General features: G+C 52.3%; 6 protein-coding genes across 6 annotated transcripts; 2 read left to right on the forward strand and 4 right to left on the reverse strand.

Annotated features, from left to right (window-relative positions):
* Positions 1-418: 418 nt before the first annotated feature.
* N7458_001182 (uncharacterized protein) lies at positions 419-3,941 on the forward strand (the record flags this gene model as incomplete). Its single annotated transcript, XM_056904565.1, has 8 exons — positions 419-695; positions 749-1,247; positions 1,717-1,819; positions 1,885-2,405; positions 2,472-2,761; positions 2,818-3,113; positions 3,174-3,785; positions 3,855-3,941. 8 exons carry the CDS (start codon positions 419-421, stop codon positions 3,939-3,941), a joined length of 2,685 nt encoding a protein of 894 aa, XP_056768672.1.
* A 711-nt stretch (positions 3,942-4,652) lies between these two features.
* Positions 4,653-7,056, reverse strand: N7458_001183 (fungal specific transcription factor domain-containing protein; the record flags this gene model as incomplete). Its single annotated transcript, XM_056904566.1, has 6 exons — positions 4,653-5,196; positions 5,321-5,641; positions 5,708-5,782; positions 5,840-6,078; positions 6,167-6,702; positions 6,798-7,056. The coding sequence occupies 6 exons, from the start codon at positions 7,054-7,056 to the stop codon at positions 4,653-4,655; spliced, it is 1,974 nt and encodes a 657-aa protein (XP_056768673.1).
* Positions 7,057-8,121: 1,065 nt separating this feature from the next.
* On the reverse strand, positions 8,122-12,567 carry N7458_001184 (DNA-directed RNA polymerase III core subunit RPO31; the record flags this gene model as incomplete). The annotated part of the gene is made up of 2 exons (XM_056904567.1): positions 8,122-12,373; positions 12,473-12,567. 2 exons carry the CDS (start codon positions 12,565-12,567, stop codon positions 8,122-8,124), a joined length of 4,347 nt encoding a protein of 1,448 aa, XP_056768674.1.
* Positions 12,568-13,262: 695 nt separating this feature from the next.
* On the reverse strand, positions 13,263-14,201 carry N7458_001185 (phytanoyl-CoA dioxygenase family protein; the record flags this gene model as incomplete). The annotated part of the gene is made up of 1 exon (XM_056904568.1): positions 13,263-14,201. The coding sequence occupies one exon, from the start codon at positions 14,199-14,201 to the stop codon at positions 13,263-13,265; it is 939 nt and encodes a 312-aa protein (XP_056768675.1).
* A 460-nt stretch (positions 14,202-14,661) lies between these two features.
* Positions 14,662-17,365, reverse strand: N7458_001186 (uncharacterized protein; the record flags this gene model as incomplete). The annotated part of the gene is made up of 2 exons (XM_056904569.1): positions 14,662-17,086; positions 17,148-17,365. 2 exons carry the CDS (start codon positions 17,363-17,365, stop codon positions 14,662-14,664), a joined length of 2,643 nt encoding a protein of 880 aa, XP_056768676.1.
* A 1,589-nt stretch (positions 17,366-18,954) lies between these two features.
* N7458_001187 (snoRNA-binding rRNA-processing protein UTP15) lies at positions 18,955-20,583 on the forward strand (the record flags this gene model as incomplete). The annotated part of the gene is made up of 1 exon (XM_056904570.1): positions 18,955-20,583. The coding sequence occupies one exon, from the start codon at positions 18,955-18,957 to the stop codon at positions 20,581-20,583; it is 1,629 nt and encodes a 542-aa protein (XP_056768677.1).
* Between the last annotated feature and the right edge of the window lie 122 nt (positions 20,584-20,705).

Below are 20,705 nucleotides of genomic sequence, written 5' to 3' on the forward strand. Positions count from 1 at the left end.
CTGGGATCACCCTGTATTTCAACAGCAACAGCAACCCGCACAACCACAGCAAAATCCTCTCACGCCTCAGTCAGATCCTCATCATGGCATTTACTCGTCAATCCCTCCTCCTTCTTGGCAATCAAACCCGTTACAGACCCCAGCTCGATACGGAGGGTCCCCTCAATACCAACCTCATCAACAAACTCCCCAGTATCAGCAAGACCAAATGACGTTCGATCCCTGTGCCATCAATCCATCAGAGACCTCGGCGTTTCCTTCCTACTCATACCAGTCCGGTTACTTTCATCCACAACAACTCCCTCTGCAAGACTCCTTCCCTTCTCGTCCCGCTCAGCCACAACATCAGCAGCAGACATCACGGCAGCAGCAACCGGAATATACTGCTCGTGTACCGCACTCCTCCATACAATATTCAATGCCCTCTAGCTACCCCCAGGATCTCTTGTCCAATACCATTGATCTCACCAATGACGACTTTGTAAACGCCGAAGCGGGAGTTTCTCATCAAACAATTGACCCGTCGTTCCTGAATGAAATTGCCCGATCGTCAAATCCATCTCAAACTATTGCCAGCAGCTTTTCATTTGGAGTGGACTACGAAAGACCTGAGGGGTTGTTCAATTATTTCCAGAACGATCTCTCGGTTCAGCCACAGCTAAGCACACCTCAAAGTGCTGGAGTGAACCATCTTGGTATGAATGCTTCATCTCTCGTTTCTTCTTATCTCCGTGACTAACTGAAGCAGCCGGACTTGCCCCACGACCCGCTGGGGTCCCTCATCAACCAGCTCTTGCCCCCGCACCCAAGAAGGCCCCGGCTAAAAAGGCTACACAAGCCAAGAAGACTGGTACAAAGGGACAGCAGAAGCACCCGGAAGAGTTGGACAGTGGCAGTTCCGACGAGTCTGATCTGGAGGTTGATCCGGAGCCGTCTCCACTTCCTCCAGTTCGCTCGAGCGAGCCGCTGGAAGCTGCTCAGTTTGATACTATTCAAGCGGTCTGGTCTCCGCGCAATCTGCGCGTCTCTGCAGAAAAGGTGAAGACCTCCCTTGTGGCATTCAAGGATGTGGTGAAGGGGCTTCGCGATGGCTGGAAAGACCAAGTCCAAGCCATGAAAACCGCAGAGAACCAAGGCGATAATGACAAAGCAGCCAAACTTAAGCAGGCCGTGGCCCTCCAGCGTCGCATCATGGAGAAGATTATCTCCACTACTCTAGAAACAGGCCATCCTGTTATTGTCGAGAAGTATGAACCCCGCCCTTTGAGCCTTTTCCTTTCCCTTTGCCCCTTTCTACATTTGTTTCCTGTGGTTTGCATAGCCATAGATTTCCTGGAGCGAATCGAGAGCAACGCCCACGTAATTCTGTCTTTTGGATAAATTTCCATTTGATTACCATTGATTTGGGCTAGAATATAAGGCTCTGTTTCGGTGTCTTGAAACCCAACGCACCCATTTGGGATTGGGCTCTAGGTCGAAGCTGCAATAGCCTATCGCTCAGGAGTCTTGAGGGATACTCTTCAGAAAAGTTATTCTATGGCCATCCTGCAAAATCCAGGGAATTTGTCCCGGCCAAAAGAAAATGAGGGACCCTCCAACGCCCTCGTTTTACAAGGAGTCTATCATGTTGCATGCTGATCCTTGTCACTTTTTGACTTCGTTTTTGTTTTGACCCATTTGTTGAATCCATCACTAATCATCGCAAAAAATTTGCAGGATCGGCGAACATCCGGTGACGCTGTCGGTGTTCTACTCATTCTTGGCGGATCGTTTCCAGGCGGCTGATTTGGAAGGCTCGCTGACAATGAACTTGCTCAAGGTCCGTTCTACTCCAGGATTTCATTCGAACCCGAAATCTATACTAGATTGCTAACAAAATTCTAGCTTCTTTCACGTTTCGTGACTGTAGACGAAGAATTACTGCAGAAGACCAATATGGCCAAGCTGCTCCCTCGATTTGTCAAGAAGGGAACTCCCCACGTTAAGGATCTTGCACAGACTATCCTAGACAATGCTGCTGCCTCTACCAAAAGGAAGCAGAGTAATGCAAAGCCAATTAAGGAAGAGTCACCTGCTAAGGGGGACTCCCCGTCGGCGGACATTGTGGGCGCCAAACGTCCGCGAGATAGTGAGAGCAACGGCCAACCCGCTACGAAGCGCATGGTTGTCACGTCCAATCTCAAGGACACCGTGAAATCTTCCTCTGCTACAAACGGTCCTATCAAACGTGTCACAGATGGTATCCAAAACGGCAAGCCTGCTACGACACCGGCTGCCCAACGCCCGAAAGTACCTCTCGCCGCACCCAAGCCAACTGTCTTCTTCGGTGCACTAAGCTCAGCATCAAAGAGACTGGGCACCACCAACGCAGAGAGAAAAGCGGCTCAAGCGGCTGCAAAGTCTACGTATGTAAACTCACATTCACAGTCTGAATTGGAACCCGCAGATGGATGTACTGACTTCCACAATAGGCCTCCGCCTGAAACGAAAGAAAAACCAGCGGCACCCGCACCCAAGCCCGCATTTTCATTCGGCGACCTCATGGCGGACCTTAACAAGCCAAAGCAGACCGTTGTCGCCAAGCCCGCTGAAGACAAGCCTCCAGAGACCGAAGAAGAGCGCCAGAAGCGGCTACGCAAGGAGGCGCGGCGCAAACTGCGAGTCACTTGGAAACCAGATGATTCTTTGACCGAAGTTCGGCTGTTCACCCATGATCCGGATGAAGAAATTGGCCCTGGCGATGGATCTATGCGTGGCTTGGGTGACGTTAAGGGGAGGGCAGTGTCCTCAAGCTCCACAAGGACTTGGAAGATCTAGAGGAAGATGATCTTGGCGGTATACGGGAGGTTACTTTGAATGACTACACCAGCCTATCCGAAATTCTGATCGAGTCTGCGGATATGAGAAGTGCCAACTTCATTAAACGTGGCGGTGATGAGCTTCCCGTTAGTACCGAGAAAATTGCACAAGACCAGCGCGAGGCGACCACTCTTATGGTGTTCCACACGTCGCCTGCCGATGTCCCCTCAACACCGAAGGAACCTCCTGCTGCCGACCCTAATGAAACCGTATCTGAAGTCATTCCCTTCGGCGAAATCCCTGACAACGTCAAGGTATGTTACGACTTTCCGTCAAACGATGGAAACCGCAGGGTTACTAATCCATTGCAATAGGCTCGACAGGAACGCTACTTTGAATATGTTAATCCAAAGCCTGCTTCCGCGCCTGTTTCCACACCAGCGCAAGCTAACCCTGCAAGCAATCCTGGATTCGATATTTCAAACTTACTCAAACTCATCAAGGGCGGGGCGCCGCAACAGTCCACACCCCCTCCGCAACCTCAGCCAGCACCCCAACAGGCACCCTTGGCTGACCTCGAGCGGACCATCAGTATGTTCCGCCAGCAGCAGGCTCAGTCAACAGTTCCCCAGATCCCGCAGGTTTCACAGGTTCCACAGGTTCCACAGGTTCCACAAGTGCCTGCCACGCAGCCACCGGCCGCGCAAGGCGGTGTCAATTTCCAACAGCTCATGAGTGTCATGCAGCAGTTCCAGCACGGGACTGGCTTCCCCCAGCAGCAGCCGATGCAGTCGCAGCCACAGATGCAACCTAATCTTGGTGCCCTGTTCTCGCAAATCGCCGGACAGAACCAGCAAGCTGGCTCCTCTACTCAGAATTACGAGGACCCGGAGCGCAAGCGAATACGTGACGGTGCTCACTATGACGACCAATACGATAATCAATGGAATCGTGGCAAGCGGACCAAGGCTAACGATCCTAAGCCTGTAAGTTTCAGGAGCTCATTTTGTCTGATTAAACTCGTAAAAACGAGCAAATGCTAATTGAGAAAATAGTACAAGGTCGGACTGGTTGCTTGTCGGTTCTGGAAGGAAGGCAAATGCAGAAAAGGCGACAACTGCACATTCAGACATGACTCCTAGACTCCTTCCGATGATATTGACCAGATCATGAAATGGTCGTTTCTGACCATCTATCTCCCTCCTACCTGCGCTACATCCTCCGCGCCGCGACGATTTTTCCCCTTCACATTGTATTTCATACTCTTCATCATATCACGACAATGCATAACAACCTACCTAGAAAACCTCCTTCGGACAGAAAGTTCCACGCAGTAACCGAGCCAGGTCATTCGCGGGAAACAGTTCTGACCGATTCAGGTTCCTTTGGTGGGTGTTTTGATTCCTACTTGCAACGTTTTGCATGGCCACCCTCTTTCCATCGCCCTTAGACGTGGAACAGGGTGGCACCAGGCGTTTTTATCTTGTTTTCCCTCGTTTCCCTGTCCCTTCGTTTCTCGTGGTTCATGGGTTCCCTGCGGTGTCATCTTCCTTGCTTATAGCGAGTTGCGGAGGCGCATCATTAGCAAGGCGGTTTGCAGATGGAGAGGTCATTTTATGGCGCATGTTTCTTTTTTTTTTGCCTTTTATTCATTCAGTGGGAAATCGGGGCAGAAGGGGGAAACCAACCATGTACATTAAGATATATCCTTACAATGGACATTTAATCTGATGTCTTTTGAGTCCAACAAATCCTCATAACTTTCTGGAGCACAGTATCGTGTAATCGTCATTATTTTGCTTCCCACCTGCATCCAGGCTAACCCAGTCCTGCCAGGCCGGTACCTATACACGCTACACAGGATACAGATCCGCCCGTACTCCCGCCAACCGACATGTCCCCTGATACATCCTCTCCAAAGTAGCCCTCATAATATTCACATCAATCGACTCGGCAGCCCAATACCTCAACGTCTTAATCGCGATCCGAACCAACGCAGCCCAATCCCGCGGCAACTCCAGCATCAACACGCCCTGATTCCCCGCATGCAAATGCAATTTACCCAGCACAGCAGCGATGATCTGCACCGCCGCCCCGAACGATGATCGCATGAGGTTCCATATCCACTCATGGCGGTGGTTGTACCACCAGTGTGGAATGAGTTCTGCGCAGTTGTCGATTGCTTTTTGGGCGTGGCTGAAGACTTCGTGGAAGAGGCGGGTGTTGCTTTGGAGGTAGGCTGGTAAGGTGTGGTAGTGGACTGCTAGGTAGAGGATTGGGCGGTAGATTTTTTCGAGAGAGATGGCGCGGCGGCCCCAGAGGTAGAATTGGAGGTTTTTGGTGTCTGGTTCTGGGGTTGGTGAGGCTAGGGCTAGTTGTTCTTGGCTCATGTCGTGCCTGGGGAGTTCGGGGGTCTGGTTAGTAAGGGTGTGTTATGTCCAATGAGATATGTTTCGGGGAGTATCGGGGAGGTATATAGTTGGGTAGTCTTGATATATGGGGGTTGGGTGCTTCGACATACCAATAGTCAACAACTTTGACAGCCTCAGCGGTCCTTTGGACTACGCCGGCGACGTTGCTGATCCATTCCTCTTCTCCACAACGCCACATATCGATGAGCATGTCGTTGACGGTTCGGCGGTTGCATATAGCTCCAATGTAGAGTATCCAGCCTTTTTCTTCCTCTGATTCGTGATTATCAGATTGTGGCTTGGCCGGACTGTCGCTGTCGTCCTCCATCTTGTCCTCCGGAGAGGTCGAGTTTGTCTTTGAAGGGAATGGATCGGAGTAGCCCAGACTTTCTAATCCACTACTCCACAGGGGGAGCTCGCTCTGCATTTCACTGTGGGGTTGGAAATAGTTAAGTGGATACTCATTTCAATAAGGATGCGGATTTTGCGAGACTCACTGTTCTGCCTGAATACAAGACCAATATAAACGCGATTCAAGGTTATGATAGTTCGCATCAGCAGTCCACTGCTTCCTGCACAAGGACCGTAGACGAACTTCTAATCTGCATGAAGCCTGTTGGAAACAAAACCAAGCCTGCAACGGACGCATCGCATGTCTATGATAGGAGCCCGCAAGAAGAAAACACGAGATATCGGTAGGTGAAGTGTGTAATGAGCCGAAACGTTGCTTCGCCGCATGAAAGTACGCCTCCGCGAGCTCGATATTAGCGTCTGTCGGGGGTGGTCCGGGGACACGATCTAGGTCTTCGGGGATCTCGTCTAAGGGGACAAAATCAGAGGTAGCGCAGCCTAGTGCGCATGCAAGAAGCTGCACGCCCGAACAAGAATAAGTAAATACCCCGGTAAAGTTTGCAAAGCCTAGTCTCAATCGGTCTTGAGCAGTGATGTATGCGTACCACTTGGCATGATGGCCCGTCCCATCCCAGCCCCTGCACGGTGACTTCCCTCGCATAGCGCTCGAGTTTATCTTTATCCACAACTGGATTTCGGCGATGGATCAATCGGAGGTATTTCTTACATAGGATCTGGATATCATCGAGCAGAGGACCAATGCCCAGCTGTCGGGGCGGCGGCATACCCGACTGTGGCTGGCTGTCCAGCGAATCGAGAAGAAAAGAGCGGATATGTCTTTCAGAATCGGTAATAACCTTATTGAAAACGGGCCACCGGAGCATATACTCGGCGGAGTTGGCCGCGTACAGTGTCAGGGGGTCATGGTCGTCTTCGCGATCTTCAAGAACAGAACCACTCCCACGTAGATTGTTGCTCCCCGAAAGACGATCGTCTCCGGGGCTATTATTGCTCCGCATACCCATCTCAAAAAAGGAACCCCTAAGAGATCTGGCCGAAGAGACCGTGGAACCGCCATCTTGTTTGATTTCCTCTAGTAGTGAGGTGATCTGGCCCAGTCGGGAGAGGATCTCATTGTTGGCTGAATCAAAGCCCGCCCTTCAAGAAGCGGCGACCGTTTAGCTGCTGTAACCACAAAGTCAAAAGAAACAAATATAGCCATATACCAAAACTTACTGGACAGGATGCGGCGAAGTCTGGGGATAGATGCATTCGACCCCCTGAATGGCACAGTAGCTACAGATGGGTCTGGCATTGTCGCACCGGGTCTTGCGCAAGCGGCAGGTCTGACAAGCCGTGGGGGCTCGTGTCCGACTTTCGCGCTTCCTGGGGAGTCTGGGCTCGGCGATATCCATGAAGCCTTCGAATCGAGATCAATAGTTACCCTATTCAGGAAGCAAAAGATGTAATCATGCAAGAGAGTCTCGGGGAGCATCGGGGAGCCGGGGAGAATAAGTTCAGAGTGTTTCGACAGAAGCAAGTGTGACCCATGGACGGCGCAGCGTACTTAGGGGAGGAGAACGGCCCTGCCGTCGAGGCCAACGCAGGCTCAGGTCTGGAAACAAAGAAACGGACAGTCGATCTCTAGCTAGTCACTGGCTAGTCGTGGGTTGACGGTTGTGGCGTGACCAGATGAAGTGTTGCGGTCGACTCGAACAAAGAAACGGAGGCTATGATGCTGACGGCCCACGCTTCGGACCTGTAAAGACCATGGCCCGAGCAGGGATGTGATTCTTTTTTATTGGAGCGAGCTGGGGATCCTCATTGCTGCTGGCTAGGTTTTTGCTGGGTGTGCTCTCCCCGAACAGGCGCCCAAGCACATCCAGGGAATTTCAAATCATACAGCGTGCGCGTTTCCCAAAACAAGAAGCTGCGGTGTGGTCATTTGGGGAGTACCTGTTACAGTCGAAAAAGCTTCGACCTTTCACACTTTGTTAGCCATGGACATCTGCAGTGGCAGATTGGCAAACCTCCTGGGATTTGCTCAAGAGGTCACGTCAAGACCCCCGCCAAAAGAGGTCGGAGCCCGAGGGTACCCCGGGCATTGGAGGGCCCAATGGAAGGGTCGTGGAGGAAGTACAAGTGCAATGTACATCGGAGGAGACAGTGAGGGACTGGCGGATTGGAAACTCGAGAGTTGCATCCCCGAGACAAAAGTACTACTCGAAGGGGACAGAGCTTGGAACCTCGTACACCACGAGAACTCGCAGACCTACAAGAGCACATGACTACCAACTGTCTTCCACTTCCAACTCATCATTAAATTTTGCAAAGAGAAAGAGAACTTGTCCTTCCATATCGTCACTATCGCTAACTTTGCAGAAAAGAGCCGCCAAATGGGCGCTAGTGGGTGGTGTACATGTACAGAATGGGTCTGCCAGTAAACAGAGACAGGCAACCGGGCAGAAACCCTCAAACGCCAGAAACGAAATGCTGATGAACGATGCAAAAGTGAAGAAAGGTCTGAGAAGCATGTAGACAACGACAGGAGAGATCACCACTACCGGACTCGCTTCTTGCCCCTAGTCAGTTGAGGCGCTTCGCACAGCTCCGTCCAAGCATCCTCAAAGGAAGTCTTCCGCGTGCCAATCTGTCCCTCGTAGAAGTTGAGTTTACGCACAACCTCCATCGCACCGGTACCCAGACCCATCGTCTTGCCCATGATGATACATTCCGAAACACCCTCAATGAGATCAGTGCGGCCAGCACCACCGGCGTCGAAGAGGTGATCGGCGGTCTTCTCGAACGAGGCCAGCTGGAGAACGGAGTCTCGCATCTTGGCCAGACCGAAACGAGTAATACCCAGCACCTCACCCTTGTACGTCATCACGTCAGCAAGGAGCTGCATGTGGCGAGGATCGATGTCCATGTCCTTCATGACCTCGCTGATTTCGGTGATGATCGTGCTTCGTGCGGCCTCAATACCGAGCACCTCGCGGGCCTCCATGACGTTGTTGGTCCTGGTGTGCAGACCATCCACACCAGCAGTTGTCATACAATCCTTGAGACCGTAGCCTTCCACCAGTAGGGTGTTGGTAGTTCCCTTCTCATCAGTACGAATGATAGCACGGGCAGCCTGTGGGTGACCCATGATCTGGATGTTGGGCATCATGCGCTTCAGATGCTTGAGACGCAAGAAGGGATCGGCACTAGTAGCGGCAATCTCAGTCTTCGACAGGTTTGCCTTGCTCGCCGGATCAAGATCAATCAGGAGGGTGATGGAATTGCGAGTGGTCCGGAACTTGAGGTCATCGCCCTTGAATCGCTTGTGGTTCTTAACAGCGGTGAGAATCTGAGGCATCGTGATTTCGAGTTGCAGATCATCGATGGTCTTTTGATTGATCTTGGCGGTAATGTAGGCCTCACTGCCCGTCCAGACCTCAGTAATGGAGTGAATCACATCGCGTAGGTAGGTCTTCTCAATACGACCCTTGACAATGCGAGCCGAAGCAAGTTGATCCTTGGTAACCAGTTCACAAGCAATGACCGGAGTACTGATTTCTTTGGAGGCGTTGATAATTTCCTTGATACGGGGCACACCCTGTGTGATACTCATACCGGCAACACCAGCGAAATGGAAAGTCTTCAAGGTCATCTGAGTACCGGGTTCACCAATGGACTGGGCACCGACAGCACCGACAGCATGGCCGGGTTCGACTTGGGCTTTCTTGTACTTCAACAAACAAGCTGCGATGAAAGCCCTGAGAGTGGTCTCGGTCAACTTGCCGGTATGGTCCAAGCCCTTTCGGCTTCTCGGATCGGAGGGATCAAAGTCACCACCACGTGAGATCAGTTTCTCGGCCTTGTCCTGCACGTATTGTTCAATAGAATCGAGGAAGTCACGAGCACTCTCAAACTGATCAACGCCATGGTCGCTGCGATCCATGTATCCCAGTTCATTGCCCATGAGGTCCACACGAGTAAGCTTGGCACGCTCCTTCTCGAGCATCTCCGAGCAGACTTCCATGATCTCTTGCGGCAACAAGCTTCGCTCGTCATTGTCGTAGGTGGTGGACTCGGAGTGAATGAAGGTTCGGTCGAAATGCACAGGCTTGGCTTTACCCTCCATATCCACGGGATCCAGCTTATCGTCACCATACTGGAATTGCACAATGGCAGCCGACGAATTTCGCACCGTATCATCATATCTTGTAGAGAGATCCTCGAGAGACTTCATCAACCGACGAGACATGTAACCAGTTTCGGCAGTCTTGACGGCAGTATCGACCAGACCTTCACGACCGGACATGGCGTGGAAAATGAACTCAGTAGGCAAGAGACCAGAGAAGAAACTGTTTCGAACGAAACCCTTGGATGGGGGCTGGCGTGCGTTCTTTGGGAAGTGAGGCAGCGTTCGGTCCTGGAAACCATCCTGGACACGCGAGCCACCGATAATTTGCTGACCCACAAGAGCAACCATCTGAGACACGTTGATACTGGAACCCTTGGAACCAGATGTAGCCATGATCAGGGGCGAGTTGTACTTGCTGAGCTGGTCAATACACTCGTCACCAGCCTGCTGACGGACCTTACTAAGAATACCAGACAGTTGATTTTCCATTGTCTGTAACTCGTCACAGCCGGGGTACTTCTCCAGTGTGCCGGCCTTGTATTTGGCAATGACTTCGTCACAAGCAGCGTAAGCCGTTTCCACAAGATCATTCTTCGACTGGACCAGTCTGTCGCTGGGGTAGACATCTCCAATACCGATCGAGAAGCCAATGTTGGTGAACCAGCGGGCGGAGAGCTTCGACAGACGGTTCATGCCTTCGGCGGCAGCTGGTGGGCCATAATCACGAAGCATAATGTAGAACACGTTATCCTTCTTTCCAGAACCAATTGTGGATTTGTCCATGACACCACACATGACTTCGGAGTTACGGATCACCAGCCAGCCATCATTCGGATCGAGGTCCTTTGGCCGACCGTCCTTGGGTTGCTTGAATTCACGGCAAGCAGCGTCAAGGTTGACCAGAACAGGGTCTTCCTTGTTGGGGTGCATCAGAATATTGAAGACCTGTTTACCCGTCCAGAGCATTTGGGGCTTGAGAACAGAAGGCGGAGGGAGATCGAATTTCGTTTCATGACCCAGCATGTAGAGGCAGATTTGGGTAAAAGATCGGCGGTCGAAGAAGTTGTCTTTACTGCTCAGCAGGTAGGCAGCACTAATAAAATCCTGAATAGCAGAAATGATGGGCTCGCCGTTCTTGGGTGTCGCCAAGTTGTTCTTCACACCCATCAGTTCCATAGCTTCGGCTCTGGCCTCTTCTGTCTGGGGAACGTGCAGATTCATCTCGTCTCCATCAAAATCAGCGTTGTAAGGATTGCAGACACACTCGTTCAACCGGAATGTTCGATGCGGACGGACTTTGGCAAAGTGGGAAAGAATACTGAGCTTGTGCAGTGAAGGTTGTCGATTGAAGAGAACGATATCGCCGTCCTCAATATGACGCTCCACCGTGTCACCCTCTTGAAGTTCATTGGCCACATGCTTAAGGTTACCATACTTCAGCATCATCTTGAAGGTCGAGTCCTTCTTCATGAGATAGTTGGCTCCAGGCCACTTCTTGGATCCATTTAACACACGCTTTTGAAGCTTCTCCTTGTTGTAACGAGTCACAACCTCAGGGTATGTCATGTTCTTGGCCACAAGTTCCGGAACGGCGACCTCATCAACTCGCAAATTGGGATCTGGCGAAATGACTGTCCGACCGGAGAAATCAACACGCTTTCCCGACAGATTACCACGGAATCGACCTTGCTTTCCCTTGAGTCGTTGCACGAAACCACGGATAGGCTTGCCCAGATCAGCCTTGTTCAGGCCCGGGACATCACTGTTAATGTAGACTGCAATTTGCAGTTGCATGTAATCCCAGCATTCCATGATGGTCTGTACTGGAGCACCTTTCAGCAGAGCGTTCTTCAGGTTGATATTCGACTGCACAATGTCTCCCAGCTTGGCTGTGAGATCATCTTCCGTCGATGCACCTTCTTGACCCACAGACGGTCGGATACAGACCGGAGGGGCTGGGATAAATTGCCAGAGGAACATCTCCGGTCGGGCTTCTTTTGGATCCAAGCCCAAGAGTTCACAATCAGAGTTGGAGATTCTCTTAAAAAGCTTCAGCACTCGCAAAGCATTCATATCATCCTGCGCCTTCTTGAAATGCTTTTCAACTTCCGCGTTGGCGCCTCGTGCTTCGGCAAAGGATTCATCAAACACGGTTTTGCTGATCGGGGGTTGCTTCTTGACGGAGGTCGACGAATTGAAGGCGCGGAACTTGTCGTGGGTAATCTTCAGCGCACTCGAGCCGGCCTTTTTCACGACACCGTTGATCGCCTGGCAGTGTTCGCATTGTCGGGTCTTCCGGCACCGTTCATTGATGCGTTTCGCAATTTGCATTCGACGTAGGTTATCCAATCCTGGGCGGCGCATCTCTCGCAGGAAAGCACGGCGCTCCGTCTCGGGGAGCAGGATGCGCGAACATTCCTTGCAGATTTCCTGGAGGATTCCGATCACGCGCTTGAAGTAACCGACGTGGAAGGCAGGCAAGACCAGCCTGACGTGACCGAAATGACCATTACATTCTTTCAACATGTGTCCACAGGTCTTGCACTGTGCCGTCTTGTTGGAGATACCCATGCGCGCATCAAGAGGACCATTGGATACAACCGCTCGGTCATGATCGAGGTCAAAGAACTTGCGGTCCGAAACTTCGACCACAGCTTGACTGACAATATCATCGTTGGTCCTGTAAAAAAGTGCCCTACGTTAGCGACCGGTCTCAACGTGAAAGCGCCGCGGCTTGCTCTTCAAGCTTCAAGTCGAGAATAAAAGTGGGCCCACATACAGAACACCGAATTTCAGTTCCTTGATCACTTTAGGAACTCGGTCAATGACCTGGGCCTTGCCCAGGTCGATCTGAGAGCTCTCTGGGGGCTGCATTGCGCCGTCGTCAAGGGTAGGACATGGCAGGGTGACTCAAAGCTGACTTGATCGTCACAGGCGGGTATCAGCCGCGATCGACGGGGATCACCGAGTGTCGAAAGTCCAGGAACCCACGTTACAGTGACCAGTAATGGGGTGAGACTGAGAAACTCCGTCAAGATACTGAGAAAAGGCGATGGGGAGCAGAGAATGGCGATGGCTGGAAGGGAATGAAGAACGCAACGACGGCGGGGTTGGCCACGAACTTTTTTTCTGCCGCTGAAGCTCCCACCGCCCCAAAGCACGGATCAAGCGTCAGTTGACCAATCAGATCAGTGGAAAGTACTTATGCCTTGCATAGCTCCTATGGAATTGTTTTTTCTAGAATAACTGTGAGACCGGTTCTAGAAGTCATCAAGAACAGTCAAAGGATCTCTTGCTTTATGGAGATTCTATTTATGGAGATCTTAGTCCTTCTTAGAGTATGAGCATCTGCACTCTGTCATAGAATTTGGTATCTTCTTCGACGATCCAGCATGCAAACGCTTCTGACAGCTCTGCCCAAGCCACCCAACCATGTCTATACCAAGGAAGCTTAGGGACGGATTCTGATAGTACCACATGCAGCAATGTGCATGAAGCGGATGATATCCATTCAAATAATCTCCCTACAGCTCAACTCCAAAACTATAGACTCCACAAGTATCACCAAATCAAGACTGATTCAACCTCGAAAATCCACCCTCAGGAGGCTGCAGCCAGTTCCTCTTATCGTACTCCCACCCCTTAGCACCCTCGATAACATGGAAGGTATACGCATACCGACTCTTGGGGCTGGTATTCTTCTCACTCTTGTGCAGCACATTCCCATGAATCAGCACCAGCGACCCAGCCGTGACAGTCAAAATCTCCAGATCCTCATCAGTAGGCTCATCAACTTTATCCTCATCCATACCCTTCGGCAACGAAGGCCCATCATTCTCAATGAACTCCGTCCCCTTCCCATCAGCCTTCCTCACAAACCGGCGGGCGATGTGGCCGCCCTTCCGACCCTTGTGAGAGCCCTTCCACATACCCAGCGTCGCATTACCAGGTCCCGAATCTTGCAGCGCATACCACCACCCAACAGCTGACGGGGGGTTCGTGTACAGGAATTCAGAGTCGCGGTGCGATGGGACCGCGCCGCCAATGGAGGGCTGCTTGCAGATGACCATGCTCTGGAGAACGCGCGGGTCGGTGAACCCGAGGGATTTGGCCACGGCAGCATTCTGCTCGTTGAGCGAGATCGCCTTGAAAGGAGGTGATAGGGAGTGCAGAGAGTGTCCAATCTTGTTGACCGCCAGGTGCTTTGGCTTGATCAGTGCGGGGCGACCTGTGAGCGGATCAGGCTCGGAAGTAAACGCGTCCGGTTCGAAGAAGAACCGAATCTTGTCACCAGAGTTCAGGAAGTAGTCATCGCCCACATGGTCGGCCTGGTCGTCATCGCCAGTGGTGAATTGCGTAAGCGGGTGAGAGTCCAGCGAGAAGTCATTGAGTAGTGTGTTGGCCTCAGCTAAGACAGACTCAATCTCATTTGGACTCAGATAGTCGGGGATGACCAGGTAGCCGTTCTCGTGGAACGAGGCTACCTGAGCTTCAGTCAGACCGGCCATTGTGGTGATGTGGAAGGGAAAAGAAGACTGGAGATGACGCGAAGTTGAAAAGGCGGGGAATGATGATAAGCGATATCGATCTGCCGAGATTGGTGGGCGATCGGAACATGCCGAGGGCAATCGCTATAGCTCCACGATAAGAGGGTTCTATGGACTAATTTACATGACTTTATCATCATGAGAGTAAAGATAGAACACAAAATATCAGTAAAATCCAAACGTAGGTATCATTCGTCTTCGTTGTACAGAGCAGATACTAGATGAACAATGCAGAGGCCATATCCAAAAACGCCGCTATGTCGGATATCCGAAGAAGAAAACAGTGTCATACACAATCTGAATCATAACCACAAGTGGGGGTAAAACATAAAATAAACGAAGGCCGCCCGGGAAAATACATAGCTGTACATAAATTCATCATGTGCAAAGCAGAGGTTAGTTTTTTTGTGTTCATTTCTCTTCAGCTGGCATAGCCCATAGTGACCGATGGTCGGGGAGGTGCGTATTTTCGCACAGCTCTGCTCGGGCTGCATCCCACAGATCCAATGTCGATGGTCTTGAGTTCCCGGCTCAGGGCATCCATGCCTGGGTTACCAGTGCTCGTGTGGCTAGCGGCAACCGGATACCCTGGGGATCCATGGGAGATTGGCAGCTTTGATGGGATGGGAGGACCGGGGCTATAGTCGTACAACGGGGATCGAGAGCCTGGAGATGGAGAAACAGAGCCCCGTGAGGAGCGCGGCCGCTCTGTCGAGGTTGGGGTGGTGTAACCCCGGCTATGAGAGTAGCTACCGTAGCTCTCGTGGCCCCTGTCCGCGCGAGGTGGTGTTCGGTCCACAGGTTCACGGGTATGAAAATGAGTCGGAGTGTACTTCTTGCTCGGACGATCAGTCTCGGTCGTAGTACGGAATCCCACCCGGGGTGGACCAACGGGGCGAGAAGTGTCATTCCCACGAGAGGTAGGTCGCGGGGAGTGCTTGAACCGGATAATTACTTCAGGCTTGCGGCTCTTCCTCTCTGGCTCGGGTGCCCAAGTGTCTGTGGGCAGATGATCAGATGGATCAATTTCACGTCCATCATCACCAATGATCGGCTGATCTGGGTCCCGGCTGGGCTCAACCTCGGCACGTACCGCCGCATCTCTAGCTTGAGAAAGAGACTCATACGCTGGCGATGGTTCCCTGCTGTTGACTGACCGAGAGTGCGGGTTCAACGAGTCGTACGAGTCAGGGGAGAATGGAATCGAAGAGCCCATAGAGGTCGAGGGTCGTGGGCTGACGGACTTGCGTGTGACCATGCGCGTGTCCGGGCTCACAGAGCCGCCACGACTCCTGATAGAGCTTCGATCATCCATGGGCTGTGGAGATGTTCGGAGGGGGTAGATAGGAGCCTCGTATGGCATGGGAATAGGCACAGGTGCTTGCGCAGGCATAGATGCTGGGATCATGGCCGAGCTACTCGACGCCGACAATGGTTGAGGAATCATCATCTCATCCTCCATGTGACTGGTACTGCCTTTACGACTAGTTCGTCCCTCATATACCCGATCCTGTTCCTCACTTTCGTAGCCAGCCACTAGACTTGCTGGCATGGATGGAGATGGGTTGTTGGCATACACAGGGCTGTATGGGGTGTAGGGAGAAGGCGATTGACTTGTCGGCATTTTCACCAGTGATGGTGGCTGGGCCATCCGAGACCTGTGCACGGGAGGTGGGGGAGGAGGAGCGTCCTCTTCCTCATCCTCCACACGCGGTTGCATCGTGGCATATTCTGGATGATAAGGATCACTTCGGGGAGCAGGCAGGGCCTTCATGATGCGTGGGTGATACCGAGGGTCATCTCCAGGCCCAGAGGAGGAATTAGGTCGTGAGTACTGGAGAGGGGCGGGTTCATCGCCATGGCCAGATGCCCGTGGTGAGAATGTCGAAACATGACCAAATGTCATAGGGTTTGCACTATACTGAGGCGATAAAACCGATGTATACGCATCGTGTGGCTGGGGAGGTCTGTCGTAAAGTGTCCTCCCATGTCCATCGCTCTCAAATGGTGGTTCCGAGGTTGAGCGATAGTCCCGTGGAGGCTGGTCGTAGTCGATATGGCTGCGCATTGTGGCAGGAGGGCGAGGGTCATATTGAGGTTGAGGGTTCTCGTTGGGGTAAGTCGTTTCGTGGGTATTGCGTCTCATCGTGCCAGCAGGTGGGAGAGCTGGGGCGGGAGCGGGAGCTGGATTGTCCCATTCACGTTGATATGCATCGGGAGCATCATATTTCCCTCGAGTCTGCATGCTCGGGGCGAGGGGGTTGTAAGGCGGAGCATCATAAGAAGATTCTGAGTGGGTTGGTGGGTAAGGAAGGGCATCAGGATTTGTCACTGGAGCAGGTGCGGGAGCGGGCATTGTATGGGCATGATCACGCATGGTCGGTCGTGATGGCTGGGGATGTTGCAGCGGAGGAGGAGCCGAATGAGTCTGCTCCAAGACAGAGGGCCTTGGGGGAGGAGGGGCCACTCCAGATGGATCAGTAGGCAAAGGTCGTCGCTTGACTTTCTCTAATGATCGTGGGCCAGACAGTCCCGAGCTCGATGGGCCAGTACCAGCAGTCTTTCCTTGAACCCTCTCTGCCGCTTCTTTCCGCTTCACGATGACGGCCTCATCTTGTTGGCGAGTATCATAGTAGGTCATCTCGATCCGAACATCACCAGCATATTTGCCTCGGCACTGTAGCGAGTGCCAATGGTCATTCTGACTTCCCCCGGGGATGATCAAGTTCTGCAAGTCAATCCAGGTCTCTCCAATCAAGTCTGTCTTTTTATCGTCGTTGAAGATGGACACTTTTAGTTTGAAGTAGTCTGGTGATTCATGTACTGTGAAACGAAGCTCGTGATCCCTAGAGATTCACATGTTAGTGCGAGGTATGGATCAGTGTTTTGATTGTTGTATTACCGTACCATCTAGGAGTTTGTCCACCACGTAGGTCAGTAGGGGTCTTCTTGGCTTCTTTGCCTAGTCGTGCAGCACAATAAGGGTTCTGCTTGCCCATAGTCTTGCGATTGGGCAAGTTTTTGGCACGGTCGATGATGGCGACCAGGGTGCCAATTGGGGGGCCATCGACCGACATATCGGCGAAGATGCCCGCAGCGTGGTTGATTTTGGAGAGCTTTGACATGGTGGTTGGCAGAGCGATTGCTCAGAAGCTCTGTCTATGTCAACCAAATTGAAATCAAGCTGAGGAGCAGGAGTTCACAAGAGGACCAGCATTGAAGATATCTGAAAAGAAGAAGAGCAGGAGGAGGGGGAAAAAGATAAACGCCCTCCTTCTGGAATGTCCTGGTCGGTATGGAGGGGGCTGGGGAGTCCACACTAGGACTGGTATGATTGGGCAGAACCCCTGACTCAGCCTGATTCAGGCGTCTCGACCACGGTGGATCGGGGCGATATGACAGTACGTGACAATACACCAGTACACGATTATCGATAAACAAAGCCCATAAGCATCTGCTTCGTCCTTCAACACTACGTCAGCCCTAAGGACTTCGTTGCAAACTACTTCCAGCCTCGTTCGGCACACAAAGCCCAACATGCAAGTTAGACTGCACAATCTCCAGTTTCATTCCACGTCCTCACTCATTTCACCCAACCCCGGCCAGACATCGAAAATGGGGTGGATCGGCGGCGTCAGCTTCACGGAGATTCCCCAGCCACCTCGACCACCGCCAAGTGGACAAGGCGCATCCCACCCCGCCAAGAGGTGCAACGATTGGCGACTGACCCAGAGTCGTGATCGTCATCCTCCGATAGCGCTGTCTGTGAATCCGGTTTCATTCGATGTGCTGCGCAGCTGTCAGGCACGGCTCTCCACCTGTAAGGTTCATAAGATGTAAACATTGCCATGGCGACGAGCAAAACACACCACTTTGCTTCCCCACTCTGCTTTGGATGAACGAGCCCTATGATAGGCAAATCGAATGATCCTCGGGTGATGTCGATTTGATCTCTAACTCCTCCCTTCACGGTGAGACAAACCTCAATAACCGATGATGTACGACCCTCCCTGCTTCCAATGTCAGACAGATTGACTGTTGCCTGCCTCACGGCCCCAGTAGACGGGGCAACGCCAAGCCTTCCGACCACCCAGGCGCCAGGCCATTTCTATTATTAAAAGATAAGCCAGGATGAAGAAACCGGGAGCCTGCAAGAATAATCGCGATTGACTACGAAGATATGATGTATGTAGCCATATACAGACCACGCTTGGGGAAACCGGGTGCTCAGCGTCGAGGAGAGATGTCAGGGGGTGGTTTGTCGGCGAAAGCTAGGGTCCAAAAGAAGCTCAGATCCAAGTTAAGTAGGCGATACCATCTATATATGCTAAAGTAATATCTCGTCTGTAAGCTATCAATATTAACTATTGTTCCAACAATGGCTATAAGTGCTGCAGCATGCAGCTGCCCACCTTCGAGGCACCCCACTTAATCAGAATAATATGGGGGGATCAGTGCCTTACAGCCTTACCGCCTTGTGGCCTTGCGGCCTGAACCTTTGGCACTGAAGGTCTGTTATGCCTCAGGCCACAAGACCTCTCGCCGCCATTCCCAATCAGGTCGAAACTTTTTTTTGATCGGCAGAAAAAAAGATCCTCCAGCCTTTACGACCAGACACCTCTGCACGCCACGAGGTTCTGTCTCGGGTTTCTTGTTCTTTCGGTCGAGTCTTACACCTGCTCCCGGTGCTTGACGCAGTTCTTCGCACATCACCATGGCGGCGCCCGTCCTGCCCCTGCAGCAGGTGAAACTTGCCTCGCTGCCCTCAACCCGCCTGACTCCAGAGCAGCAATACTGGCGCACCTTCAAGAACCCTCTGTTGATCCCTTCCCCGGCAAATGGCCCTGTCAACCTCATCACTCAACCTTCCGCCCCATCCTCCTCTGCCGCATTTCCTTCTCTGACACAACCTCCGGACGTTTTCACCGTGACCACTGGCGCGCGGGTACAAATCTACTCGATTCGCACACGGAAGCTTCTGCGGACGATTACTCGGTTTGACGATACGGTCCGCGGCACAGATGTCCGTCCCGATGGTCGTATCTTCGTGGCGGGTGATGATACGGGTAAATTGCAGGTCTTCGATGTGAACTCGCGTGCTATTCTGAAGACATGGACGGATCACAAGCAGCCGGTGTGGGTGAGCAAGTTTTCGCCCAGCGACCCGACAGCGCTCCTGTCGGCAAGTGACGACCGTACCGTTCGGCTGTGGGATTTATCTTCAGACTCGAGTGCGCGGAAATTTGTGGGACACACCGATTACGTGCGAAGCGGTTCCTTCATGCCGGGCTCGATGTCCTCATCTGGATTGCTAGTTTCTGGTTCTTACGATCGTACCGTTCGTATCTGGGACCCGCGTGTTGAAGGCCGTGCGGCTATGACGTTCAAGATGGCTGCTCCCATTGAGACCGTGCTGCCCATGCCGGCGGGTACTACGGTACTGGCTGCTGCCGACAACAAGATCGGAGTGCTGGATATCGTTGCTGGAAAGCCGCTTCACATTATTCAGAGCCACCAAAAGACGGTCACGTCGCTGGCATTGGCGTCGAACGGAGAGCGTCTTATCAGTGGTGCGCTGGATGGCCACATGAAGGTCTTCGAAACGACTGGGTGGAATCCTGTTTCTGGATCCAAGTACCCCTCCCCTATCCTGTCGCTCAAGGTCATTACCTCTGGTATTGCCTACGAGGACAGGCATATTGCCGTTGGTATGCAGTCGGGTCTCCTCTCGGTCAAGACTCGACTCTCCGGCCAACAAAAGGTCAAGGAGCGTGAACGCCAGAAGGAGATGCAGGCACTTTTGGAGGGTAAACTGGAGGAGCACGACCGGCAAGTCGCGAAGAAGCAGAAGCTGCGCGGCTCCGGGTGGGAGAAGCGTCTTCGTGGACGTGACTTTATCGGCGAGGGGGTGGATATCGTGATTGAAGGCCAAGATCGCAAGAAGCGGAAGAAGGAGCAACCATGGGAAAACGATCTCCGCAAGGGACGCTACTCGGTTGCCCTCGACCAAGTCCTCTCATCTACCGACAAGACCGCCCAACTCACCCTCTTCACAGCCCTTCGTCACCGCTCCGCTCTCCGCGCCTCGCTTAAGGACCGCGATGAAGTGACTCTGCAGCCGTTGCTGCACTGGATCTACAAGCACATCCGTGAACCCCGCCTAGTAGATCTGTGCGTCGAGGTTGCCATGAATGTACTGGACATCTACTCGGGCAATCTGGGCCAGTCCGCTCAAATTGACAAGCAAGTGGAGCGTCTGCATAAGCGAGTGCGGGATGAAGTAGAGATGGCCCAGCATGCCTGCCAAACGAAAGGCATGCTGGATATGCTCAAGGTCAATTGACCGGGAGCATTGCTTATGTGAAGCTGGCTTGGAGTTTATATTTGGGCAGGTGTATTTTGGGATTTGGATAATTTTTCTTTCTTTCCAGTGGGTGTATATGGCGGGCCATTGAGCATTCTGTA

Source organism: Penicillium daleae, assembly GCF_028827525.1.
Source record: "Penicillium daleae strain IBT 16125 chromosome Unknown utg000002l_segment0_segment0, whole genome shotgun sequence".
Lineage (NCBI taxonomy): Eukaryota > Fungi > Ascomycota > Eurotiomycetes > Eurotiales > Aspergillaceae > Penicillium > Penicillium daleae.